Source organism: Saccopteryx leptura, chromosome 6 (assembly GCF_036850995.1).
Source record: "Saccopteryx leptura isolate mSacLep1 chromosome 6, mSacLep1_pri_phased_curated, whole genome shotgun sequence".
NCBI classification, from domain to species: Eukaryota; Metazoa; Chordata; class Mammalia; order Chiroptera; family Emballonuridae; genus Saccopteryx; species Saccopteryx leptura.
In genome coordinates this window covers 31,780,231-31,807,317 of record NC_089508.1, presented here as the reverse complement: position 1 = coordinate 31,807,317, position 27,087 = coordinate 31,780,231, and the positions used below count along the sequence as shown (strand labels likewise).

At 51.7% G+C, this 27,087-nt stretch overlaps 1 protein-coding gene across 5 annotated transcripts in view; it reads left to right on the top strand.

The window, feature by feature from the left end:
* Window positions 1-8,496: 8,496 nt before the first annotated feature.
* PLEKHD1 (pleckstrin homology and coiled-coil domain containing D1) overlaps window positions 8,497-27,087 on the top strand; it is a 32,299-nt gene continuing 13,708 nt past the window's right edge. For 3 of the 5 annotated variants that reach the window (XM_066388389.1, XM_066388385.1, XM_066388384.1), the window contains exons 1-6: window positions 8,497-9,751; window positions 19,007-19,100; window positions 20,664-20,753; window positions 21,261-21,364; window positions 22,211-22,302; window positions 23,269-23,321. In XM_066388389.1, coding sequence (XP_066244486.1) covers window positions 9,603-9,751; window positions 19,007-19,100; window positions 20,664-20,753; window positions 21,261-21,364; window positions 22,211-22,302; window positions 23,269-23,321 — 582 coding nt within the window. In that variant the 5' untranslated portion in view covers window positions 8,497-9,602. The remainder of the gene's footprint in view (window positions 9,752-19,006; window positions 19,101-20,663; window positions 20,754-21,260; window positions 21,365-22,210; window positions 22,303-23,268; window positions 23,322-27,087) is intronic. The other 2 variants (XM_066388390.1, XM_066388386.1) reach the window with 1 other exon arrangement.

Genomic DNA, 27,087 nt, shown 5'->3' with positions numbered 1-27,087 from the left:
CCTATGTGAGTAGCTCGTTAATTATCCTCTTGGCAGTTTGTTTTCTCTGTTTGATGACCAGATTGGACCCACATTTGAGCACAGAAAAGGTCAGGAAAAGCTTTGAAGGGCAAAGGGAAGCTGTGCCCACCGTGTGCACATCCATTAGAGAAGGAGCGAAGGAAAGGAGATTAAGGACTCCATACACCATCTGCCCCAGAAGATACCAGTTCATTGATGGTTGTTGTTTTTTTGCTTTGCTATTGTTGTTAGCAAACATTATTTATGAAGGTAGCTATTTACTCCCAGAAAGGAGAAGCCGGCAACGGATCCCAGTCACAGGGATTCATTTCAAAGGGCAAAGTTGCTATACATATACATAGAGCTGTGGACAACTGACCCTGGGAACACAGATTTATACAAAAGTACAGTTTATAAATTTGGTGAGTTTTCTCCCTCTGGACTTCAGTACTAGAGCTCATTTTTAACTCACGCAGAGATAAGCATTATGTACAGCAATGTATTACTTAAATATAGTTTGTGTGTTTCCATTATTTATTACTGGCCCACTTTGTGCTGATTTTCTTTATAGTGTATCACATGTGCTGCAGTAAATTACAAAGACTGCACAGTTACACATTTTCTGAAAACCTTGTGAATAGGCAGCAAGGACATGTACTTACAATTCCTGCCATCTCTTAAAGAAGCCTTTGAATGAAGTGCCTACATGCCTCCTTTGCCTTGAGCAGGGTGACCTTGGAAATCTTAGGAAACCAGAATTATTAAGTAATAGCCCTTTCATCCTGCTGCTTTGAAGTCAAGACGTATATACAGTATATATGTTTAACCCAAATAGCCAGCAATCCTTATTCTATTTAGTTACATTTCTGATTCTTCAAAACTAGAGCTGGGTCTGACAATGTGGTTTTTATCATGTAAGGAATAAGCAGCCTTGTTCTTACTGTCCCGGTGTCTAGAATACCCTTTCCCCAGCTCCCTCCGGTCTTTGGGTCTGGATCCAAATCTCCCATTAGGCCCCTGTGACTGCCCTATTTAAATTATAATCTGCCCCACCCCACCCCAGGCTCCTCAACCTGTTCTGTTTCTTTTCCTATAGTACTGATAGCCTTCTAATCTGCTTTATTAAATTTTTTTACTTTGGCCTGACCTGTGGTGGTGCAGTGGGATAAAGCGTCGACCTGGAACACTGAGGTTGCCGGTTTGAAACCTTGGGCTTGCCTGGTCAAGGCACATATGGGAGTTGATGCTTCCTGCTCCTCCCTCCTGCTCCTCCCCCCTTCTCTCTCTCTTTCTCTCTCTCTCTCCCCTCTCTCTAAAAATCAATAAATAAAAAATAATTTTTTTTACTTTGTCCCTTTTTCTCAAAATATGAGCTCCAGGAAGCTAGTTCTCAACAAATATATGTTAAGTGAATTGGTCTGTCCTGAGGGGTACTTTTTTCCTAATCTATGCTCCCACCCCAACTCGCTGTTGCCCTGATCCCTGGCAGAACCAGCTTTTGGGGAACTCCACTAATTCCCACCTTGGTCTCACCCTGGGGTGAGGTCTGCTTGGATATTAGCAAGGAGTCTGGGAGTCAGAAAAGACCTGAGACTGAAGGTGCAGGTGGGAAATTAACTGTGTTCAGGTGACTTCAGTTAGGTACTGTGTGGCTGATTGAGGGGTGGGAAAATCTGGATCCCACTTCTGGCTCAGCTACTGATTTCTGCTGTAGTGTTAGTTGTTGCTCAGTTTTATAAACATTGGCCAGGATTGTGAGCGAAAGCATGTGTCTCACTCTGGTTGCCTCATTTATAGAGGGATCCTGACACAATCAGGAAGCACCGAAAGAGTGAGCCCAGTGGAGAGGAGATGGAGTGCCAGGACACTGGAGGAGACCTGGGAGAGACAAGACTGTCCACCTCTTTTCAGGAGGTTCCTGGGGGCAGAATTTGATAGCCATCACCAGACACTCAAAGGCGGTCAGATACAGGAGAGCACAGACCTATCTTCTCCAGAGGGTAGAGTGGGAAGTAAGCTGAGTCCCATCTCTTCTCCACTTATTCTTACTTACCTTTTCACTCAGTTAACTGAGCGCTTCCTCTGGACCAGACACTCTTAGGTGCTGAGTGTACAGAAGTGAGTATGGGTCAGTGCCTGTCCTTAAAGAGCTTGTGGTTCAGGGAGGCATTCAAACAGGAACACACAGTTGCTAGCAGGTCAGCACTGGGAGACAAGGAAGCACAGCGTGCTTAGAGAACGCACCAGTGCAGGGAACCCAGAGTGGGGTCTTCAGGGAGGTCATCCAGAGGGGAATGAGACCAGAGCTGAACTCAAAGGCTAAGTGAGTGAGCTAGAGAAAGTGGGAAAGGTTCTCTGAGCACCTGTGTGACCAAGGCTTGGTGACGCAAGAATGTGGACTCTCTCCTGACCTTAATGCTGAGGTCACTGATTCAAAACCCTGGGCTTGCCCGTAAAGTAACTACTATAGGTTGATGCTTCCTGTTCCTCCCCACCTTACCTTTCCCCCTCCCTCTCTCTTTCCCCCTCTCCAAAATCAATTTAAAATGCGGATTCTGCATAAAAGTGCCACTGGCTGAAGGAGAGGGGAGGCAAGAGTGGTGTGCACTCAATAAAATATGAGCTCCAGGAAGCTAGTTCTCAATAAACATTGAGACATGTCATGCCCTGGATGCTAGCTAAGATTCAGATTTAAAATTCTATAGATAATTAGGCCTAGCAATGGCCTTGGTAATTCCCACCTGGACACATAAATTCAGCTGGACCCCCTTCCCAGGTGTAGTCTTGGCTGGCCTCCGAGTTCCTGTCCCCACATGGATGACTCAGGGGTGTGGCGGTTCAGTTTCCAGATCCTTGTGCTCCAGGGGCTCCCCTGGCACCTCCAGGTAGAGCTTGGTGATTTTTCTCCTCCCTTATCCCTGCCTGTCTCCCCCACTTCCTGGCTGGGGCCCAAAGACGCCCCTCATTCCCCTTCTGAACATCTGTCACACCCTGGCCTGGGAGGGGTGCCCAGTCTGCCTTTTATCCTTTGTTCTCCCTCCCCCACACTCCTGTACCCTCCCATCTCCTTTAAGATCATGCTCTCCTTTGATTCCCCGCCCCCGTGGCCTGCTGGCTTTGAACCTGCAGGTGATGCCCTCTACCCCACCTCCTCTCCCTCTCAGTTCCCCTGGGGGCAACCAAGCTCTGCATCAGATAAAGGATCCTAAGATCTACCCTGGCATTAGGAAATGACACCAAAGTGGAATATAATTCAATAAAAAGATGTCTTTTTGTTTTTAGAGAGAGAGAAAGGGGGGAGAAGTGGGAAGCATCAACTTGCAGTAGTTGCTTCCCATATGTGTCTTGACCAGGCAAGCCCAGGGATTTGAACCGGCGACCTCAGCATTCCAGGTCCACGCTTTATCCGCTGTGCCACCACAAGTCAGGCAATAAAAAGATGTTTGAATCCTCAGAAGAGGAGGAGGGAATGGCAGCAGAAAAGGCTTCTCAAAAGAATAGTCATTTGAGCCTGGTGGCTTCTCAGAATATTAGCTCCAGTGTGGCTGGGGCAGGGGCTAGGGAGCAACAGGAGGAAAGCCCGGGCAGTAGGTCAGGACCAGCTTGTGGAGGGTGTTACAAAGGTCAGGGATTGGGAGCTGGAGTCAAAGGAATGGAGACCCAGCGAGGGGTTTTCATGTGTGTGTGACAGAGGTAGAGAGAGACACAGAGGGACAGATAGGGAGGGAGGGGGATGAGAAGCATCAATTCTTCATTGTAGCGCCTTAGTTCATTGATTGCTTTCTCGGATGTGCCTTGACCAAGGGGCTACAGCAGACTGAGTGACCCCGTGCTCAAGCTGGCGACCTTGGGGTTTCGAACCTGGGTCCTCTGTGTCCCAGTCCGATGCTCTATCCACTGCGCCACCGCCTGGTCAGGCCCAGCCAAGGGTTTTAAACAGAAAGCTCACAAGATCATCTCTGGGCCTTGAGATCACATGAGTGATGGTGGGGAGCAGGGATTCTTTGGGGTCCTGCTGCAGATCAATGGGAGAGTCATTTGGAAAGTGGAAGAGGACGACATGAAGCAAGTTGGAAGGCTCAGAGAAGTCCAGCGATTGTCTTAGTTCGTACAGTTAATGGTACTGACCAGGTAACTCAGTTGGTTAGTGTCGTCCCAATATGCCAAGGTTGTGGGTTCAATCCCCAGTCAGGGCACATATAGGAAGCATGCAATTACTGCATAAATAAGTGGAGTAAGTCAGTGTTTCTCTCTCCACCCACCATTCCACACTCTAAAATAAATAATTTTTTTAAATTAAAATAAAAAGATGTTGCAGCACCTGAACAGGGGCCAAGTGAAGACAATTCAGTAAGCATTTGTTGAGCACCTACTACATGCCGCGGACTCTATTCTCAGTGTGGAAGGGACATAAACACATAGCTAAGTGAAATAAGACACAGAAAGACAAATACTGTGTGATCTCACATGTGGAATCTAAAAAAGTTAAACTCAGAACCAGAGAGTAGAATGAATGGTGGTTATCAGGGGTGTGGAGAATGGAGAGAAGTTGGTCAAAGGGTACAAACCTTAAGTTACAAGAATAAGTTTTGGAGAGCTAATGTACAGTTAATACTATATTGTATACGTGAAATTTGCTAAGAGTAGATCTTAAGTGTTCTAAACACATACACATGCAAAAACAGTAAGTATATGAGGTGATGGATATGTTAACCTGACTGTGGAAAGCATTTCCCAATGTATATGTATATCAAGTAATCACACTGTACACCTTTAAAAAGTCATGTTGTACAACAAATATATACAATTTTTATTTTCAATCTTAAGGAAGCTGAGGGAAATAAAAACGGTAAGAAAATATGTGTTCACTATTAGGAGTCTACCCTGAGGCACAGCTGAGAGGCTGCAGTTTCATAGTGCAAACAGAATTACATCCTCAGTTCTGCAGGAACTTGGAGCCTCAGCTGAGTGGGCAAGTGAGGAAAAAGAAGGGAAGACAGGCCTAGTGTTTTCCCAGACTGCACTGCACTGGCACTGTGCTGCAGGGGAATGGGGCTGGGCTTAGGTTCAGACCAAATCAAGTAACTCTGTCTTGATCCTGCCACTTTTTTCTCATTCAACACAAATTTGAGAGCCTGTCATGTTCCAGGAAATGACTAACTCAGTGACCTGTGGTAGACAACCTTTCTGGACTTCAATTTTTTTATCTGGAAAACTTAAAAGTAATATGTACCTCATTAGGGCTGTTTCAAAGATTAAATGAAATAGGTAAGATGTAAATAATATATTTAGAACATCAGCTCTGTGTCTGAGCATGTAGGTCTCTGAGAACCCCGAGTTTGCATCCCTGCCTGGTCTCACCATAGTTCATGATAAGATTGGGCAGCTGGGACCCACACTCGGTCTGGGGCACTGAATTGGCACCCAGCTTGTTTTGTCTTTGGCAGAACTGTCTGCCAGGCATTCAGCACTCCCACCAGCTGAAGCAGAGAGCACAAGGGAAGCAGAAACAGCTTCTCCCAAGGCTGCCCTGGCATGATCTGGGCTGGCTGAGCGAAGCAGAGGCCACTTAACTATCTAGGGGTCCTTCAAACTCATACTATTTGTCTCAGGGCAGTCTCCCCCACCCCTTACCTATCCTTAGTTGTGGTCTATTAGGTGTCCTGTATGCAGAGGGGATTGGCAAGATTGGTTTCTCTCTGCTACTGTAGAAACTTGTATTTTATTTCTTCCATTGAAGATACTGGATCTTTCCCAGGAACCATCTGGGCTCACCCAGCCCTCTGCACGGAAGTATCAATACTTCCTTAAGACTGATTTTTCCAGGGATCCTGCCTTTCCCCCACCTATGGCTTATGAGTTCATCCCTAGTCCTACATCACAAGCAGCCAAATCTGGTCCTGCCCTGACTAAGCAAAAAAGGAATTAATTTATTAAAAGGATATTAGTAGGGGCCCTGGCCGGTTGGCTCAGCGGTAGAGCGTCGGCCTGGCGTACTGGGGACCCGGGTTCGATTCCCGGCCAGGGCACACGGGAGAGGTGCCCATTTGCTTCTCCACCCCCCCCCCCTCCTTCCTCTCTGTCTCTCTCTTCCCCTCCTGCAGCCGGGGCTTCATTGGAGCAAGGATGGCCCAGGCGCTGGGGATGGCTCCTTGGCCTCTGCCCCAGGCGCTAGAGTGGCTCTGGTCGCAACATGGCGACGCCCAGGATGGGCAGAGCATCGCCCCCTGGTGGGCAGAGCGTCGCCCCTGGTGGGCGTGCCGGGTGGATCCCGGTCGGGCGCATGCGGGAGTCTGTCTGACTGTCTCTCCCCGTTTCCAGCTTCAGAAAAATACAAAAAAAAAAAAAAAAAAAAAAAAGGATATTAGTAGGGCCAGAGAACCAGGCCTAACCAGAGGTGAAAGCTTCTAGGAATGCCACCCAAAACCATGCTGGGGAAGCTGCCGCCATCACAAAGCACTTGGTGCTGCCATCCGTGTGCAGCCAGGAGCCCACCCAGTCGTGGCTGCCACTGCAGCCAATGCAAATACTGCTTGCTGTGCTGGGAACACCACCTTGCAGCCACAACTGACCCCCAACTCAAGTCAGATGCCTTTAGTACCACCTTCCCTTGAGAAAACATGCCTGGGCATAGTCTTTCCTTATGTTTTTCACCTACAACTTTGAACTTCTGAGTTCAAAGTCCTGTCCTGGTGTCCCTGACTGGTGAACTCCACATTACAGCCTTCTAACACAAGTTTTCCAGTTTCTACCTGGAAAAAGCAGGACTCCCAAAATGGGAAATTTTGGACATGTCAAACAGAGCCAAAACCATGTGAAATGTCTACTTTGTGCTCTATCCACGGGCTCTCATCATCTTCCTAGTCTTGTCTCCTCCGATTGATGAAAACCCACCTGAGGCCCTGTGTTAAGACTTGGCCTGTAATGTTCTAGATCAGTGGTAGTCAACCTGGTCCCTACTGCCCACTAGTGGGCATTCCAGCTTTCATGGTGGGCAGTAGCAGAGCAACCAACGTATAAATAAAAAGATTTAACTATAGTAAGTTGTCTTATAAAGATTTATTCTGCCAAATTTAGCAAAAATCCAACATAAAGTACTTGGTAAGTAATTATTATTATATGCTTTAACTTGCTGTATCTCTGCTTTATAAATTTTATAAAGTAAAGTTACTTCCCTACTTTATAAATCACCATTACTGTGGAACCAGTGGGTGGTAAGAAAATTTTACTACTAACAGAGGTACAAAAGTGGGCAGTAGGTATAAAAAGGTTGACTACCCCTGTTCTACAGGGACACAAGGGAGTTCAGATGGGCCCCTTCAGACAATGAGCATCAAGGGGATGCTGCCTGTGTTTGGGAACCCCAAAGTTAGTAGGGGAAGGGAGCCAGGGTGTGGAGCCCTTTGGGAGACCCCTCCCCATCTAGACTCATCAAATGTTATACTTGGAAAGGCCTGGGGAAGCATATAGTGTGGATACCAACTCAAATGCCTACAAGGAGCCAGGAAGGCGATAAACGAGGGAAGCAGGCTGAGCAAAGGATGCTGGCTCTGCAGAGAATGCCATTTTAGGCATTAAAAGATTTTTAAAAATATTTTTTTACACTGATTTGAGAGAGAGAGAAGCATCAACCTCATTGTTCCACTTAGCTGTTCCATTTTAGTTGTGCACTCATTGGTTGCTTCATGTACGTGTCCTGACTAGGATGGAACCTGCAACCTTGTGAGCCACCCAGTCAGGGCCAGGCATTTAAAAATTTAAACGTAAAAAAGGCGTCCAGCCCTAGCTGGATAGCTCGGTTGGTCATCCACCCAAAGCACAGAGGTTGCCAATTGGATACCCGTTCAGTGCAGGCACATACAGGAACAGATCGATTTCTCTCTCTCTCTCTCTCTCTTCCTTCCCCCGTCTGTCGCTATTATCAATAAATTAAAAGGGGGGGGGGCGTGCATAGGTTAGGAATTGGAAAGTCGTTGCCTGGGAGAGAATGGGGGACAGTGGAGTTGACTAGACCAGTGCAGCATTAGGGTACTAGCTAGGTTGATGGAAATGTTTGCATCTTGCTTTGAGTGGTGGTTACTCGATGTATACATTCGTCAGATAAACTCCATCAAATAACTACTTAAGATCTGTGCATTTTATCATAGATTAATTATACCTCATTTTGCCACTTGGGCAAGTTAAAGTCTATCTAGACACTGACTTGGCTCCCAGACTATTCATTTGCAAACTTCTCTTTCCATCGGACTTCTTTAAAATAAGGAATCACAGCGCCTGAGCGGGGAGCGGTTTTCCCGAGAGCGCAGGTGAATCCCGCTGGCCTGGAGACGGCCTGCGGCTGCTCAAGCCAGAAAAGAAGAGTAACTGCAGCGCGGTCTGGCCCGCAGCCGCTCCTTGTGCAAACTAAACTCACTTCTTTGCTTTGGAGCGGTGCCAGCAGGCAGCGGCGCGAACACAGCCGTCCCGCGGGACCGAACAGTCGTCTCTGCCCCGGCCTGAGAGAGAGACGGTCACCTACAGCCCCTGCGAGGGGCGGAAGTGGATGGAGCGCGGGCCCCCGGGAGCGCCGGCCAGGCGCGCAGATAAATCACAGACACCAACTGCACTGACAGTGCGGGCTTGGCACCGAGTGCCAACTGCCGACGCAGACAGACCAGCTCCTGGAAAAGAAACCTGATCCCGGCGAGTCGGCGGCGGTGCAGAGTGACACCCTCCTGAGGGGGCGGGAAGGGCAGGGAGCGGCCGCCGGCCGGGATGGAACCTTCTCTCGGGTGGGCGCTCCGGACACCTACCGTAGTCTCACTTGGCTATCGCCCTGCCTGGGGAGATAGAGGCACCTGCGCTTTTCAGTGAGAAAACCAACGCTCACCGCAGCTTCATGGAGCTACGTAAGGACCCAGATGGGATTTCGAAGCCCGGCTGTCTGACCCCAAACCCTTGCTCCTTACTCGCCCCCACGCAGAGGCGAGCAGGGATCTGCAGGGCGACCGCAAGCCCAGCACAGAGCAGACGTGTTTCCAGGTCCGACGTGGGTGCTGCACGCGGAACGGAAGCCGGGGAAGCGATCTGCGCGAGAGGTGGGGGTGGGGACGCGCAGTGGCCGCATCCCGGGCCGAGCGACCCGCCGGGACCTTCCGGACGCGCGGAGCCGGGCCTTCCAGCCGGCGCCCGCAGTGATTGGCGCTCGCCGCCGGCCTCCCGCGAGCGCACCTGCCCCGCCCAGCCAATCGGGGCCAGCAGAATTGGGGCTGTCGCCGGAGGTGGCAGGGGTATGGGGGGAATGCTGCCGGCTGGCGGCTGAGCAGCCCTCCCCTCCGAGAGCCCGCCGGGCCCGCCCATTCCCGAGCTAAGCCACCGGCTGCGCGGCCCGCGCCCGGACCCCCTCTGTGTGGCGCTTCTGGCCCGCGCGCTTTTATGCAGCAGCTCTCTGTCCGGCCGCTCCGGGTCTCCGCTGGCTGGGACGCGCCCCGACGGCGCCCGGAACGGTCTGTCGACACCGCCTCCCTGCAGCCGCCGCCGCTCGCCCGCTCTCGCCCGGAACCCAGCGTCCTTGCGGGCCAGCGGGGTGGGTGGACCGGGCCGGCCAGCCCCACCGAGGCAGGATGTTCACGTCCAAGTCCAACTCAGTGTCGCCCTCGCCGTCCCTAGAGCAAGCTGACTCGGACGCACTGGACATCAGCACCAAAGTGCAGCTCTATGGTGTGCTATGGAAGCGGCCCTTCGGCCGACCATCCGCCAAGTGGTCCCGGCGGTGAGTGCGCCTCTCTCGCCCCGTGAGGACCGCCCGGGGCGGGGGGGGGGGACCCAGGGCCGAAGGACTCCCTACCAGCCCCTTCATTATTACCATCCTGCCACTGCTTCTTCTGTGACCTTGGCTTTGCCCCATTTCACTTTAAGCTGGCACCCCCAAAAAGTGTGGATCCCAGGCTGGGCTGAGTTCTTCTTTGCCTGAGAGCTGGTGGAGCTGGGGTGGAACCACTGGCCTGGGGTGGTGGGGAATTCTCTGTGGAATGGGCCTAAGCCTGGGTAAGGAGGTTAGGTGTGGGCTGAAGAGATGTGGCCGGGGGAGGAGCCCAGCTGGGTCAGGTTGGGCCAGATTCTGCTGCAGGAGAGGCTCCATCTCCAGCCAACCACAGGCTGCTGGGACCCGCACTGCCAGTTCCCTCATCTTTGCACCTCCTCTCCCCTAGGCCATGGACACTGGGAGCAGGCTCAGAGGTGCGGTAGGGGTGTCCTGCCCGCCAGGCTGTGCCCAACCAGAGCTTCTGACTCGGGCCAGGGGAAGGAGGGAGGGCAGGGTCTGTGCCCAGCTCTGGATTCGCTGATGTTGGCAACCCTTCCAGTTAGCCCTTAAAATAATTTTTTAGAAAATCCTGGGCTGAGGGAAAAGAGATCCCAGTGCTTCAGGCAGAGAAGAGAAACAGAAGGGAAGGGCCAAGCTGAGGTGGAGATGGAGCAGAGACGGAGGGGAGAGAGGGAAGCAATGGACTGGTCCTGTCAAAAGGATTGATCCCTGGGAAGGTGTGGTGGGGTGGGTCAGAGCAGCCCCCAGCTTAGTTGTTCAGCGCCAGCTTCCTGGTTCCTAACTCAGAGGCAACTTCCCTAGACGTTAGTAGCCATTTTCCACTTGAGCCTGGAAGGTATTGAAGGAAGGGGGAGCTCACAGCCCTGAACTTGCAGCGAGCTCCCAACGCTGGTTTCAGGAGCAATGATTCGTCTTCTGGATAGTTTCCACCTTCAAGCCAATCTCATTTCTGAGATTCATTACTGGAATGGCCTACAGAACTCGACCCTGATCCAGCTCCCTGTAGGTGTGACCTGCCAGGAAACTAGGAGTGTCCAGAGGCTCCCTCCTATCCCACGTCATGGGTCTGCCCCTGAGCAAGGGGTCTCAAATGTCCCCAGGCCCACAGATCACGGGGATGTGGCAGTGGTTGGTTCTGATGTTCTATTTTGATGAATAATATTTCTACAAGACCACAGAACAGATGGTACTGTGAATGTGTGTCCCACTTTACATAGCTGGTTTCACATACACACTTTTATTAGTCTTGCCAGGTTTCTCTGGGACTTAGTGGGATATAGGCTCCTTGAGTTCCTCCAAAGTTAAGCTGTCTTTGATCCCCTAAATCAGTGGTCCCCAACCCCCGAGCCACAGACTGGTACTGGTCCATGGGCCATTTGGTACCGGTCCACAGAGAAAGAATAAATAACTTACATTATTTCCGTTTTATTTATATTTAAGTCTGAACGATGTTTTATTTTTTAAAAATGACCAGATTCCCTCTGTTACATCCATCTAAGACTCACTCTTGATGCTTGTCTCGGTCACATGATACATTTATCCGTCCCACCCTAAAGGCCGGCCCGTGAAAATATTTTCTGACATTAAACCGGTCTGTGGCCCAAAAAAGGTTGAGGACCACTGCCCTAAATGGAGGCGAGCATCTTGGGGGGCATCTTGTGAGGTACTTCCAGCATTATGTTGGCTGAGCTGTAGCTCCCAAGGGCCAGGGGCAGCCTTGTCTCTACCAGGGCGTTCCAGGAGGGGCAGGAAAGCTGCTTGTAGGTTCAGATCCCATTAGAAGCATGCCCCCTACCCTGTTCTCTTCTGCCTCTGTTGCTCCGGGCAACCAACACTCCTCCACTGGGGCTGGCTGCTGTCCTTGGTATTGTTTCTGGATCTTGCTATCCAAGACTTCTCCTGCCAGACATTTTCACCTAATTGCATCCCTAGTAAATGCTGAGTATCTGTGACCCCCCCCCCCACCCCCAGGTTATGTCCCTGACCTCGCTTCACCCCCACTTATGGGGACCTAGCCTCTGTATCCAGCATTGATTCCAGTGCTGGGAGGTGTTGGGGATGAAGGCTCCCAGCTAAAAGCACAGTAGTGGAATCAAAGAGGGCTTGGAGAGCTGTAGCAGCCCCTCACCCCCACCCCACAAATTTCCCTCAGCCCCACAGCCACTCACAAAACCATCCAGTCTAAGGATTCTAGAGCTGCCACTGTGCAAAGACTCCCCTTCCTCTGGGGCTCCAGAAAGAACTAACATCCTATCCACCCACTCTGGCCTCTGTCCATGTTCACAGTTGTGGAAATATACCACGCACACACACGCACACATACACTCCACTTCATACATGGTTTCCTTGGGTCAGCGACAGAACCAGCCAGAGAGTCAGGTGGGGGGGGCATGATGCTAAGCTTAGGCCTCTCATTTCCCAGCAGAGCCCCCTGGGCCCCAGTTCCCCATTTGTGAAATGGAGTCTCTGGACCTCAGCTAATTAGCAGCCACAGGAAGGCTTGGGGAGGGGGCAGCTCAGGCGCAAACCACAGAGCCGTGCCATTAGGGCGATCGATGCCCTAGCTGGGCAGCCGAGGGGAGGGGGCCTGGAAAGGCTCCTGTGCTGAATAAATAAGGAATGGGCAGATGGAACCGCCTGTGACCAGCTGGGTTCCATAAAACTCTTTTACTTGGGGTCTGTCTCAAGGCCTCCAACCACCTACCACCCAAACACCCTTCCCTCCAAGGCTGGGAAGATGCCCTTGAGCTAAATAGTCAGCTATTTTCCCATGGACAACAAAAGGAGAAAGGAGTCAAAGATGTTACTTGGCAGAGACAGAAGAATCAGGAAGAGGTGTTCAGAGGATGAGGGTGATGACTGTCCTCCCCTCAGGCTGTGAGCGGTGGAGGCAGGGGTGCTGCTGGCAGGAGCCTGGGCAGCTCAGAGACGAGGGAAGGGAGTGCAGAGTCTCAGCCGTGGCCAGTGTCAGCCCCGTGGTGGGGCTGGGCCTGCACACAGGTGAACTCTTTCCCAGGGTTTAGAAGGCTCTCCCCAGAATTCTAGTTCCTCTCCCAAATTCCTTCTGAATAAATTCAAGGCCAGGACCCTGAGAGGAGGTCCCAGCCAAGTCCTTCTTGCAGCAGGGGCAGCTATACTCCTTATCTCTCTTTCCCCCAGATGTGAGGTGCCCAGTGGGCCCTGCATCCAGCCCAACAACAGTTCACTCTTGTGGAACATCGGTGGGTCCCTGCCTACGGGATACCCACAATGTCGACTCATGCCGGGGTAACCATGGAGCTGGTGGCTCCAACCCCCATACGCCCATTCTGTTCCTTCTGTCTGGAATGCATCACCCTCTTCTCCCAGATTCCCAAGAGACTCTTATTCATTCTTCAAAGTACTCCTCTCAGAGAACTCCCTTGGCCAGATACCCAAACCATTCATTCCTCCTTGGTCTGCACTCTTCCTGTATCTCGTAGAAATATACAGAAGGTATCCTGGTGCTTTACAATGTCACAGTGTACCTTAGTACTTTACAATGTCACAGTGTACCTTGGTGTTTCTCAGTGTCACTGGTACCTTGGTGCTTTACACTGTCACTGTTGTGGTGCTTTACAATGCCACAGTGTACCTTGGTGCTTTACAATGTCACAGTGTACCCTGGGGCTTCCCAGTGTCGCTGGTACCCTAGTGCTTACAATGTTGCAGTAAACATTTATAATTGCCTCAGCTCTCCTCTTACCGGCTGTGGGATCTGAGGTGTGTTACTTACCTCCTCTGTGCTTACCTCACCTAAAGTGGAACGAATGAGTTAACACACCTAATGATTTTACTAGAACAGGGCCGGACACAAAAGGAGGGCTCAATAAACAGTTACTTTTTAAATTATTTATTTCCACTTTCCCTCATTTGACTAAAAGCTCCTTGAGGCAGGGAATCATCAAGTCCTGGGCTCAGGGCAGTACCTGGCTGTGTCAGGTGATTCCTCAATGCTCCTGACCCGAGCTGACCGGAAGCTGGCACTCACAGTTGTGCTGGAGGCTGAGAGGACCGGGCATCCCAGGCACAGCAGTGGGAACACAGGCTTCTCAGCAGAAAGCTGAGTTCCAAGTTCGCTGCTTACTAGTTGCTTAATCTCTCGGTTTCCTCACCAGCAAAGTAGAAAAACAAGTTTCTCCATCTTTAGAGTGATTGTCAGAGATTTACATAAGATAGTGTTAATAAAACACTTAGCAAAGTGCATGTCTTGGCACCTTGTAAACGCTCCTTAATCTAGAGGTGCAAATACTATTTTTTAAGACTAGAGAGAGGGGGTAGCCAAGGTTGGCACAGACCCCTTGGCTCACACACACACTCTTGCACAGCCCAAAGGGGTGGGCAAGGGGGTCCTAAGGGCTTGGGCTGAAGACAAAGCTTTGCCCAGGACTAGAGTTGGGCCTGGATAGAAGGATGGACTTCAGACAGGAGGAAGGGAAAGTGTCATTTTGGGGACAGGGCGCTGGCCAGCTGGGCTGGAGCCAAGAGCTCCAGCCGGTAGGAACCGTGTGAGCACAAATGAGAAAGGTCCGGGGGGGCTGCAGCAGACACTGAACCTAATAATTATAAACACTAATGGTAGTAATAAAAGCAAACACTTATTGAGTACTTACAGTGTGTCACACAGTGTTCTAAGTCTTTAGGTGAACAAACTCACTTGAGTATCTGGACAATCCTAAGAGACATAGGTACTATTATTATCGTTGAGTTACACTGAGGGATCTGAGGCCTTACCCTGGTCACACTGCTGGGAAGTGGCAGAGCTCTGGCCCTTGACTACCCCATCGGTTTCCTGCCCCGCTGCTGGCACAGGGAGGAAACGGCTCCTTAGGCAGTGTGTTGTGGGAAGTAGGGGCAGGGATGTTGTCTGTGGGTTCCAATCCCAGCTCCGCCTCTGCCTTAGCTGTCTGACCATGCAGACATTACTTCATCTCTCAGTCTCAGTTTTCACATCTGTAAAATGGGAACAAAGCCCTCTGCAGGAGAGTTATATAGATCAAGTATTTGATACTTGTAGCGCACTTTGCACAGCAGCCTGCACATGAGAACACCTAAAGTACAGTGACTATCCCAGGCCTTTCACATCTGGTCCGACTCTTCAGGGCCCAAAAGGAGATGGTAATTATTTTTTGAATTAATAAGTGAATCTTCACAGCATCCCCAAGAGACAGATAGCTGCATCCCCATTTTTTTTTTGTTTGTATTTTTCTGAAGTTGGAAATGGGGAGGCAGAGAGACAGACTCCCGCATGTGCCCGACTGGGATCCACCCAGCATGCCCACCAGGGGGCGATGCTCAGCCCCTCTGGGGCATTGCTCCTTTGCAATCGGAGCCATTTTAGCACTTGAGGCAGAGGCCGTGGAGCAGTCTTCAGTGCCTGAGCCAACTTTGCACCCCTGTTTTATAGAGGAGATTGGAAGGGATGGCTCAGCCAGACTGGGGGCCTCCCTGAGGCTGTGGCTGGAGGGGTGGAGATCATTGGACTTGACAGCCTCTGTTCTCGCCCTACCATGCCCACCCCCAAGTCCCTGGCCCTGAGTGGAAAGGAGGCTCCAGAAGTGTCAGAGAAGCAAGAAAGTATCTGTTTTTGTCAGCCCAGGCTCCCACAAGAAAATACCATAGACGGCGAACACTGTTAAACAGTTAAAACAACAGAATTCCCGTTCTCACTGTTCCCGAGGCTGGAAGTCTGAGGTCAGGGTGCCAGCAGGGCCGGCTGTGGTGAGGACCCCCCGGCGTGCAGACGGCTGCCTTTTCACTGCGTCCTCATCTGGCAGAGAGAGCGGATGCTGCCTCCTCTCATAAGGCCATAGTTCTATCACATGGTGGCCCCACTCTTGTGACCTCATTTAACCTTATTACACTAGGTCCTTGAATAATATTGTTGTGTTCAATGTCACTTCATTATAATGTTGAGGAGGTGCCCTAGGAACTTAACTCTTGTTTATATAAATTGATTTTGTTATATGTCATTTTGCTTGAGGTCACAGAACCTATTGATGACAGTGAATGAAGGCTTATTGTACCTTCTAAAGACTTGGTCTGTAGATATCATTATATTGGGGGTTAGGGCTTCAACATATGAATTTGGGGTGGGGGCACATAGTTCAATCCATAACAGTATTTTAGAAGCCATTGAAAGGGGGAGAAGGACCCCCCGGGAAGCCACCCTGTGCTGCCTGTCTCACACTTTCCTGCGGGTGATATGTATTCAGGCCAGGGAGATGCATCACTCAGCCCTGTCCAGGAGCCTCTGCAAGTTGTCAGAGCGAGGAGCACAATCTCATTTGATCTCACAATGATCAGGTGAGGTAGGTGTTATCACCTCCATTCTATAGGTAAATAAACTGAAGCTCAGAGAGGTGAGCTTTCTTGCCCAAGGCCCCCCAGCTAGGAAATGGCAGGTCTGTGTGATGCCCAAACCTGTGTTCCTAATGACTCTGTGAAGCTCCCTTGAAACAGCAAGGGATTTCTCCCTGGGCTCACAGGACTGAGGGGCGTGGCCTGCCCTCCACGAGCCCGGTGGCATCCTCGGGACAAGATGGGCACACTGGGTGTGGCAATAGCTCTAGGTGTCAGAGCACAGCCTGATCAGCACGTGCAGAAGGAGCTCAGGTGGCAGGGTGAGCTGGGCTGGTCACTGAGGGTGAGAAGGGTTCAGCCAGGTGATGGGAGAGAGGGAGGGTGTTCCAGGGGAAACTGCGTGGTCATTGGGGGATCGCACAGAACGTAGTGAGGTGGGAAGCGGTGAGCTCAGTGTTCTGAGCAGAGGTGAAGAGCAGAAATTGGGGAGGGAAGTCTGAGAAAGTGGGCAAGGGTCAGGTGCTGCAGGGCCCAGAACATCCTCATCATCCTGCAGAGGGTGGTATTTATGTGTTCTTTACCCAGTGGGGGTGGAGAGGCCTGGGGAAGAGTCGATATTAACAAGATGTCACCATTAAGGTCCACAGTTCCATTCAGGCTGTGGTGGGGCTGAGGTTCGGTGCTAATAGAGAGTGTGGATGGGCGTGAGACACACACCAAAGGAGAAAGTGTGCTTCCCTTTCCTGGGGGAGGCGAGAGGTAAGCTGTCAGCAGTCCCAGGAACACTCCGTGTGGCAGCTGTGGCCCCAGGAAAGATCACATGGCTGGGGGAACCTTCAGAGATTCACTGACTTTTTTTTTTTTTTCTTCTTTCTCTGAAGCTGGAAATAGGGAGAGACAGTCAGACAGACAGTCAGACAGACTCCCGCATGCGCCCGGGATCCACCTGGCACGCTCACCAGGGGCGACGCTCTGCCCACCATGGGGCGATGCTCTGCAGCGACCAGAGCCACTCCAGCGCCCGGGGCAGAGGCCAAGGAGCCATCCCCAGCGCCCGGGCCATCTTTGCTCCAATGGAGCCTTGGCTGCGGGAGGGGAAGAGAGAGACAGAGAGGAAGGAAGGGTGGGGCTGGAGAAGCAAATGGGCGCCTCTCCTATGTGCCCTGGCCGGGAATCGAACCCGGGTCCCCCGCACGCCAGGCCGACGCTCCACCGCTGAGCCAACCGGCCAGGGCATCACTGACTTCTTGATGCCCACCAGTGACTTTTCAAGTCCCTCGCAAGAGGTGTGCTGGTCAATGGTTAACAGCAGGCTCTCTTGAGGTGGTGTGGGATAAAACAGTGTTTCGTAGTATCTGGTGATTTATTCCTTTTTGAGAGAGAGAGAGAGAGAGAGAGAAACATCTAGCTGTTCCTGCATGGGCCCCCACTGGGGAATCAAACTGGCAACCTCTGCATTCTGGGACGACATTCCAACCAACCGAGCTATCTGGCTAGGGCTTAATTTTTATTGATTTTTAGAAAGACAGAGAGAGGAGGGTAGAGAGAGGGGAAGGGAAAGGGAAGCATTTGTTGTTTGTTGTTCCACTCAGTCATACGTTTTTTGGTTGCTTCCCTGTGTGCACTGACCAGGGATTGAATCCACAACCTTGTTGTTTCGGGATGATGTAAATACTGCCACCGTGACTGATATCAAGCTACCAATACAAGGTCACTGAACTCTTAACAGAGGAGAATCACACTGTTGGCTATCATGAGCCCATCTGAGCCGGCTCCCAGCTCCCCCAGGCATGTCCTTGCAATGGCGGCTTTCGCAAAGTTTCTGGAAAGAAGGGCGCTCTGGGTGTCCCTGAGCGTTAGGGCTTTGGGACCCAGTGGAATCATCTTGTCCTAGTCAGTTCCAGTCATTAATCCCAAGAGGGTCCCCAGGTGGGTCCAAGTGCTCCATGTGTGGGCATCAAGGTGTCTTCTCCTCAATAGTCAACACCAGGGTCCCAGAAATCCTAAGTTAGACCTGAGTCTCAGGAGGGGGCTGTGAACAGTCTGAGACAAACGGAGTGCAGATGTCACATGCAGGCTGCAGGCGTGGCCCCAGTAGTCTGGTCCCCACACTTCATTTCATCACTAGCTTTCTTGATCACTTGTCAGAAGACCCATCTTGAGCCCTGGCTGGTTGTTTCAGTGGATAGAGCATTGGCTCGGTGTGCAGATGTCCCAGGTTTGATCCCTGGCAGGGCACACATGAGAAGCAACCATCTGCTTCTCTTCCTCTCCCTCTCCCCCTTCTCTCTCTCTTCCACTCCCGTAACCAGTGGTTCGGTTGGTTCGAGCATCAGCCCTGGGCGCTGAGAGTAGCTTGGTTGATCCAAATGTCGGCCTCAGACTGGAGTTGCCGGGTGGATCCCAGTTGGGGCACATGTGGGAGTCTGTCTCTTTATCACGCCTCTTCTCACTTAGAAAAAAAAAAAAAAGACCCATCTTGGAATCTTGTGTCTTCTTGCCCCTCTTCGGTCCCTCCTGGGATAGACCCTAAGGAACTGGAGACAATGGCTCAGGGCCTGAGGGTGCCTAGGAGCAAGTACCACAGATGCCCTGCTGGGCCGAGGGTGGTGGCTCAAGAGAGATGGAGGAGCTGGCCCTGGGGGCTACTGCAGGCCTCCCACTTCTGCTGCCCACTGGGGTGAGGGTCGGGCTGCCCAGAGTGGTGGCAGCTGGCCAAATGAAGCCTTTGCCCGGATGTGGAACTGTGTTGGGGAGGATGAGCCTTGGTGTCCCCATAGGTCCCCCTGTGGGTGCAGGACCCTCAAGGATGTTCTTTTTGTCCCAAGAAACCTCACCCTTCTCTCCTGGTTGTCCCTCTCTCTCCGCCATCTGCTATAGGTTTTTCATCATCAAAGAGAGCTTTCTTCTTTACTACTCTGAAAGTGAAAAAAAGAGCTTTGAAACCAATAAATACTTCAATATCCATCCTAAGGTGAGGGGGCCTCTCCCCAGGGCCACAGTGGGGGAGGGCCCAGTGGGACATGGGGGAGGGTATTCTGTTAGGGCAGGAGACCAGTGGGACATGGGGGAGGGTATTCTGTTAGGGCAGGAGACCAGTGGGACATGGGGGGAGGGTATTCTGTTAGGGTAGGAGACCAGTGGGACATGGGGGGAGGGTATTCTGTTAGGGCAGGAGACCAGTGGGACATGGGGGGAGGGTATTCTGTTAGGGTAGGAGACCAGTGGGACATGGGGGGAGGGTATTCTGTTAGGGCAGGAGACCAGTGGGACATGGGGGGAGGGTATTCTGTTAGGGCAGGAGACCAGTGGGACATGGGGGGAGGGTATTCTGTTAGGGCAGGAGACCAGTGGGACATGGGGGAGGGTATTCTGTTAGGGCAGGAGACCAGTGGGACATGGGGGAGGGTATTCTGTTAGGGCAGGAGACCAGTGGGACATGGGGGAGGGTATTCTGTTAGGGCAGGAGACCAGTGGGACATGGGGGAGGGTATTCTGTTAGGGCAGGAGACCAGTGGGACATGGGGGAGGGTATTCTGTTAGGGCAGGAGACCAGTGGGACATGGGGGGAGGGTATTCTGTTAGGGCAGGAGACCAGTGGGACATGGGGGAGGGTATTCTGTTAGGGCAGGAGACCAGTGGGACATGGGGGAGGGTATTCTGTTAGGGCAGGAGACCAGTGGGACATGGGGGAGGGTATTCTGTTAGGGCAGGAGACCAGTGGGACATGGGGGAGGGTATTCTGTTAGGGCAGGAGACCAGTGGGACATGGGGGAGGGTATTCTGTTAGGGCAGGAGACCAGTGGGACATGGGGGAGGGTATTCTGTTAGGGCAGGAGACCAGTGGGACATGGGGGAGGGTATTCTGTTAGGGTAGGAGACCAGTGGGACATGGGGGAGGGTATTCTGTTAGGGCAGGAGACCAGTGGGACATGGGGGAGGGTATTCTGTTAGGGCAGGGGACCAGTGGGACATGGGGGAGGGTATTCTGTTAGGGCAGGAGACCAGTGGGACATGGGGGAGGGTATTCTGTTAGGGCAGGAGACCAGTGGGACATGGGGGAGGGTATTCTGTTAGGGCAGGAGACCAGTGGGACATGGGGGAGGGTATTCTGTTAGGGTAGGAGACCAGTGGGACATGGGGGAGGGTATTCTGTTAGGGCAGGAGACCAGTGGGACATGGGGGAGGGTATTCTGTTAGGGCAGGAGACCAGTGGGACATGGGGGAGGGTATTCTGTTAGGGCAGGAGACCAGTGGGACATGGGGGAGGGTATTCTGTTAGGGTAGGGGACTGGCTCTTTTCTTGTTCTGCTCTAACACAGTCTGGAGAACAAATCCTTCCTAGGGCACAAGAGGTCCTGCCCCTCCTGGGCTGGGCCCCCACCTCCCGGGCCCTGGCGCCCACCTGGCCCAGCCTCTCCTCTCTGGCTCCCAGCCTAGGGCCCTCCGCAGGACCTGGTCTCGGCTGAGGGCTCCCAGAAGCCTTGAGGGATCTGAGTGGGCAGGGTGAGAGCCGCCTGTTCTGGTTCTTTCTCAGGGAGTCATCCCTCTGGGGGGCTGCCTGGTGGAGGCGAAGGAAGAGCCCAGCATGCCCTACGCCATGAAAATCTCCCACCAGGATTTTCATGTGAGTAAAGGTCTCATCTCACCCTGGGCTCAGCAGGTACAGAGCAGCTCCTCTGGGATGCCGCAGGCCCCGAGGGGCAGCCCTCCAGGGGCTGGCCGGGGAGGGGCGTCAGTGCCGGAGGGGTGTGGGTGCGGGCTGGCCGGGGAGGGGTGTCAGTGCCGGAGGGGTGTGGGTGCGGGCTGGCCGGGGAGGGGCGTCAGTGCCGGAGGGGTGTGGGTGCGGGCTGGCCTGGGAGGGGCGTCGGTGCCGGAGGGGTGTGGGTGCGGGCTGGCCGGGGAGGGGCGTCGGTGCCGGAGGGGTGTGGGTGCGGGCTGGCCGGGGAGGGGCGTCAGTGCCGGAGGGGTGTGGGTGCGGGCTGGCCGGGGAGGGGCGTCAGTGCCGGAGGGGTGTGGGTGCGGGCTGGCCGGGGAGGGGCGTCAGTGCCGGAGGGGTGTGGGTGGCGGAGAGCGGGGCTGTGCTGCGGGGGCCTGGGGCGGCCTCCGTGTCCTCAGAGCGGCCTTCTCTCAGGTGCGCCGTCGCCCCTCTTCCCGGCAGGGGAACATCTTGCTGGCGGCCGAGTCCGAGTTTGAGCAGACGCAGTGGCTGGAGATGCTGCAGGAGTCAGGGAAGGTGTAAGTCCTCCCCACAGGAGGGGGCAGTCTGAGGTCCAGAAGGGGCAGGGGTCTGAGCTGGGCTGGCCCTCATCGCCCCCTCTCCTGGTGGACACCGAGGGCCCTCGAAGCGGGCAGGGTGGGGAAGAAAATGCCTCCTCCTTGAGGGAGCTGTAGGAGTGGGTTAGGGTGGGTGAGAGGAGACCCAGGCCGGGTTTAGAGCATCTCTGAGGTCTTCGGTGTGAACTTTGAGCAAAGTGAGCTTTGTTTGTGGAGTCACAGGCGGCAGGCGTGGACACCAGTTGTCTCCCACTCTCAGAGCGAGTCCAGCATCACTAGTAGGGTTTGGCTGCCTCTCGATCCCCATCTCCCCTCCCCAGGCTCATCATCAGTCCTCGCCCAGACCAGGCCTGTGTAAATCAGGGTCCATAGCACAGAAACCTCCAGCCCAACTCAGCTCATTTGCATGTAAACCCCTGTCCTGGCACCCGCCTATTTAAGCTGGGCGTGCTTTTAATTGGACAGATAGTACTGAGTGCGTGCCCTGCGCCAGGCCTTGCACTGGAAGGTGGGTATTCAGTGCTGTAGAAAGCAGCCAGGAAGCAATCTCTTCTTTGCTCCAAAAATGCTGTTGGCCCAGCCCACGGTGGCCCACTTTGCAGCCTGGGCCAGCCTCCAGGGATTGTAACTGATCAATGCTGGTGGCACGCCCAGAGCCAGGGGTGCCAGGGTGACTGTGAGCTGGGGTTCAGGAGGGAACGATGGGCGACTACAAAACACACACGCTCTTTCCTGGTACCCTTCTGTTTTCACAATTTTGTGTTTCTTCCTCTTCTCTCCTCTGTCCCATCTGCCCTCCCTCCCCAGGACTTGGAAGAATGCCCAGCTGGGAGAAGCCATGATCAAAAGCCTGGAGGCCCAGGGGCTGCAGTTGGCCAAGGAGAAGCAGGAGTATTTAGGTTGGCTGGAGGGATGGGCTGGAAGCTGAGCTTCCCTGATGGTGGCATTTTGGGGCCAGGGCCTTGTTGGAGGACCGAGGCGCATGTCTTGGGTGGGGCACAGCAGGCGACGAGGAGCCAGACACCAGCTTGGAGCTTGGATGGCTTTGTAATAAATGCCCTGTTGGCTAGCACGAAGGAGGCAGGAGACCCTGGAGGCCAGGAGCCTGGGCTCTGGACCCAGCTTTGACACTTCTCTCACATTTCTATGTCTTTAGGCAGCTCAGCCTCTCTAAGCCTCATTTCCTCATCCTTAAAATGGAGACAAAAAATAGTCCCGAGCTGTTGGGGGTGGTGTGTGGGGATGGGTTAAATGAGAAAATGCCTGAAAGTACTCATGTCAGGTGCACAGTAAGGACTCCGTAAATGGAGTCGGTGTTGTTATCTTGTCCTGGGCCCCCAGGTCCTGGGCTTGCCTCTGGTTATCACACCCAGCCAGCTTTAAACCTGACCACAAGGTTCCAGGCCCTTCCACCCCTGACCGTCTGGTTAACGTGCTGTTTGGAAAAGAGGAAATTGAGTCTGGGGGTTTGGTCCTTCGCTTGGGACCCTCTCCCTTGCCTCTCCCCAGACACTGGGAGCCCCAACACTGGTTCCCCTCTGCCTGCTCCAGACATCCCCTCTCCTCCCGGGACCGGCCCTTCCCCTCTAGCCAGACACTAAGGGGGTGCAGAGACTCACTTGAGCTTCCAAGAATAAGGCCGTTCTTGACTTACGACTGCACAAAGCAGGGACAGTGACAGGAAAGGAGGGTAGCAGCTTCAGTCCCAGGAGCCGGCCCCACCCTTTGGCTGGCCCGGTGCAGCAGTGCTGACCTCTTCCTTGGGAGATGCTGCGAGTGACAGAGGTGACCGCGGCACTAACCCCGCAGGACCGGGTCTGGAGTGAGTTTTTCATGAGAATGTGTGTGTGTGCTCACTTTGGCAGACAAACTGATGGAGGAGACCGAAGAGCTCTGCCTGCAGAGGGAGCAGAGAGAGGTAGGTGCCCACTGCGGCCGCTCAGAATGCTGCCCTCCCCACCTGCTGCTCTGTGGGTCCCCGAACAGCCACAGGCTCGTGCTTCTGGCGTTAGGGAATGACGGGGAGGTGGGGGAGAATGGCTGGGGAAGTCACTGGCAAGAGCAGGGAGCTCAGTGAGATGGCAGTGCTTGAGGTTTGCCGGGGTTTCTTGGCAAGAAGCGTGTTTCTTTTGGCCAGTTGTGGGGAGGAAAGTAAAAAGAGTGGGCGACCACCTCCTAGAGAAAGAGCCATCCCCAAATTGTACCAGCTGTGCTGATAGGTAATGCACTGCTTGTCACTGATGATATTCACAGCAAGCTGGCCTCTAGTATTTATAGAGGGGTTCTGGCACCTTAAGGGTAGTCGGGTTGGATGATCTCAGGGATTCCTTCGTTCTCTGAATGTGGATAATACTAGTCCCGTTGGCATTGGTCTGAGGCAGTCTGTGGGGTAAAGTAGACCATTGCTGCATTTGAGGGTAGAGAGCTGCTGAAGTCCACTTCATTTGGAATCCCCATGCAGCATTGGGCCTTGTCTGTTCTGAGGAGTTGTTACCTCCCCTGGAGGGCAGAGTAGGATAGTAGTTAGCAGTGTGGACTCTGGAGCCAGGCTGCCTGTGTATTGGACTTTCATCACTTCTAGCTGTGTGACCTTGCGCAAGTTACCTAACCTCTCTGAACATCAATATTCTCACATGAACAACAGGGATGATAATTAAACCCATCTTATTAGGGATGTTGTGAGGATTAAGTAAGATGTTAACTATAAAATGCTTGGCATATAATACATGCTTAATGTATATCTGTGTTTGTTAGTATAACCATCTTTTTCTTTAAAAAATTTTTTTTTTATTTACAGAGACAGAGATAGTGTCAGAGAGAGGGACAGATAGGGACAGACAGACAGGAAGGGAGAGAGATGAGAAGCATCAATTTTTTGTTGTGGCACTTTAGTTGTTCATTGATTGCTTTTTCATATGTGCCTTGACCGTGGGGCTACATCAGACCGAGTAACCCCTTGCTCAAGCCAGCGACCTTGGGTCCAAGCTGGTGAACTTTGCTCAAACCAGATGAACCCACGCTCAAGCTGGCAACCTTGGGGTCTTGAACCTGGGTCCTCTGCATCCCAGTCCAATGCTCTATCCACTGCGCCACCACCTGGTCAAGCTATAATCATCTTGTTATTAGTTATGGGCCCACCCTGCATGTGAATTGCCTGGGCCCAAAGCTGCAGAGTGGCTTGCCCAGAGAAGCCTGCAGAGGAAGATCACTTCTCTTTGCCCCAGTTGCTTTTCCTGTCCTCTCTCAGACAAGTCATAGGGCTGGGACCTTGGCTCGGTGCTTGTCTCTCAACCTGACTCTTGCTAACCCCTCACCCTTCCCAGCCACCCCTTTCTGGGCTCTGAAACAGGCCCCACAGTCATGTCCCCGTACGACCCCATACGTTCCCGGGCCTGGCACAGCATCTGGCCCAGGTTGAGCGCTTCATAAATGTTGTGGAATGAGTCAGTGAATGAACATTTTTTTAATTTACTTTAAATAATTTTTGTATTGTTCAATTACAGTTGACAGACAATATTATATTAGTTTCAGGTGTACAATCAAGTGACAGACATTATATAACTTACAAAGTGATCACCCCAATAAATCTAGTGCCCATCTGACACCGTACGTACTTATTATTACAATATTATTGACTATATTCCCTATGCTGTACTTTATATCCCCGTGACTATTCTATAACTAACAGTTTGAACTTGTTAATCCCTTCACCTTTTTCACCCATCCACCCAACCTCCTCCTATCTGGCTGTTATCAAAATGTCGTCTGTATCCAGGAGTCTGTTTCTGTTCTGCTTATTTGTTTTTTATATTTTTCAAGGGCCAAAAGAATTTTTATTTTTTATTTAAAAATTAAATTTAATGGGGTGTCATTGATCAATAAGAGTACATAGCTTTCAGGTGAACATCTCCATGGCATTTGAACCGTTGATTGCATTGTGTGCCCATCATCCAAAGTTGCTTTTTTTGTTATTTAGGTTCCACATATATGTGAAATCATCTGGCATTTGTCTGTCTCTGTCTGACTTATCTCACTCAGCACAATGCCCTCTAGACCCATCCACGTTGTTGCAGATGGCAGGATACCACTCCTTTTTATGGCTGAGTCATATTCCATTATTTATATGCATTATATCTTCTTTATCCATTCACCTACTGATAGACACTTAGGTTGCTCCCATATCTTGGCTATTATGAATAATGCTGCAATAAACATATGGATGCATATGGATATCTTTTGAATGTAGTGTTCTGAGTTTCTTTGGATAAAAACCCAGAAGTGGAATTGTTGAGTCTTCTTTTGTCTCTTTGTTTTAAAGTCCATTTTGTCTGATATAAGTATCGCTAACCCAGCCTTTTGTTTGTTGGCTTGTTTCTCTTTTCATGAAATATCTTTTTCTGTCCTGGCTCGATGGCTCACTTGGCTGGAGCATTGTCATGCAATGCAGAGGTGGCTGGTTCAGTCCTTGACTAGGGCACATACAGAAACAGATTGATGTTTCTGCCTCCCCCTTACCACCCTTCCTCTCTCTGGATTCCATAAAATAAAATAAAATAAAATAAAATAAAAATTAAAAAAAAATCTTTTTCTATCCTTTAACTTTCAGTCTGTGTGTATCTTTTGATCTGAAGTGACAGCATGTGACAGGGTCTTGTTTTGTTTTCCATTCAGCCTCCGTATGTCTTTTGATTGGAACATTTAATCCATTTGCATTTAAAGTAATTATTGATAGACATGTATTTATTGCCATTTTATTATTTATATTCCTTATCTTTTTGCTTCTCCTTAAAGACCCTCGAACAATGAATGAACATTTTTTATTCTTGTAATTGTACACTACATCTTGACTTCAATCCAGTAGGGCAATTCACCCTCATTTTTCTTCTTCCAGAATTTTATCAGATAGTCTTGCCCATTTACTCTTTCAGCTGGGCTTACGAATCATTTTGCCAATTAACAACAATATAAAAAAAAATCCAACCCAAACCAATGAAATTCCCAAACCCAAACCTGTGGAGAATCTGGGTTAGGATCGCACGGGTATGAGGACTGGTGTGGTGACAGCAACATCCGGCTTCCGTGTGCCCAGGTTCTCATGCTAGGCCCTGCATTAGCATTTTGGATTTTTTTTTTTCCAACTGTTCTGTACATTTCGAGAAATGGGACTTCTGGCGGATTGTCAGTGACTTAACAACAGGTAACTGAGGAAGCCAGGGGATGGAATGGGGTGACAGACACAGCCACTGGCAGGGGAGAGACAGACTTATCCATCAGAGAGGCTAAATCTGGGGCAGCAGTTAGCCGGAGGAAAATTTAGACACACTATCTAGGTCTTTAGCCAGGAAATGAGGACAGCGGCGACCCACGGCACATCGGCTTCCCTTAAAGCCATAGTACGCTGAAGGAGGGAAGCCTATCAGTTGTGAGCTCCCTGGTTTGTTTTGTTTTGGTTTTGGTTTAACATGTGAAACTCCCTCGGGCTGAGCTGGTTCTCACGGAGAAGGCTGCTCTGAGCAGGCAGGAGGGAGAGGACGGTGCCCAGGGTTATAGCCCCGTGTCAGCCAGTCACTCCAGATCGGGAATAGACCTGAGTCATTCTGTCAAGGTTTTCCTTCCTTAAATTTATCATCCATATTGTGGATCTGCCTGTCCCCTGCACCTTCCCCCTCTCTACTCCAGGTCAC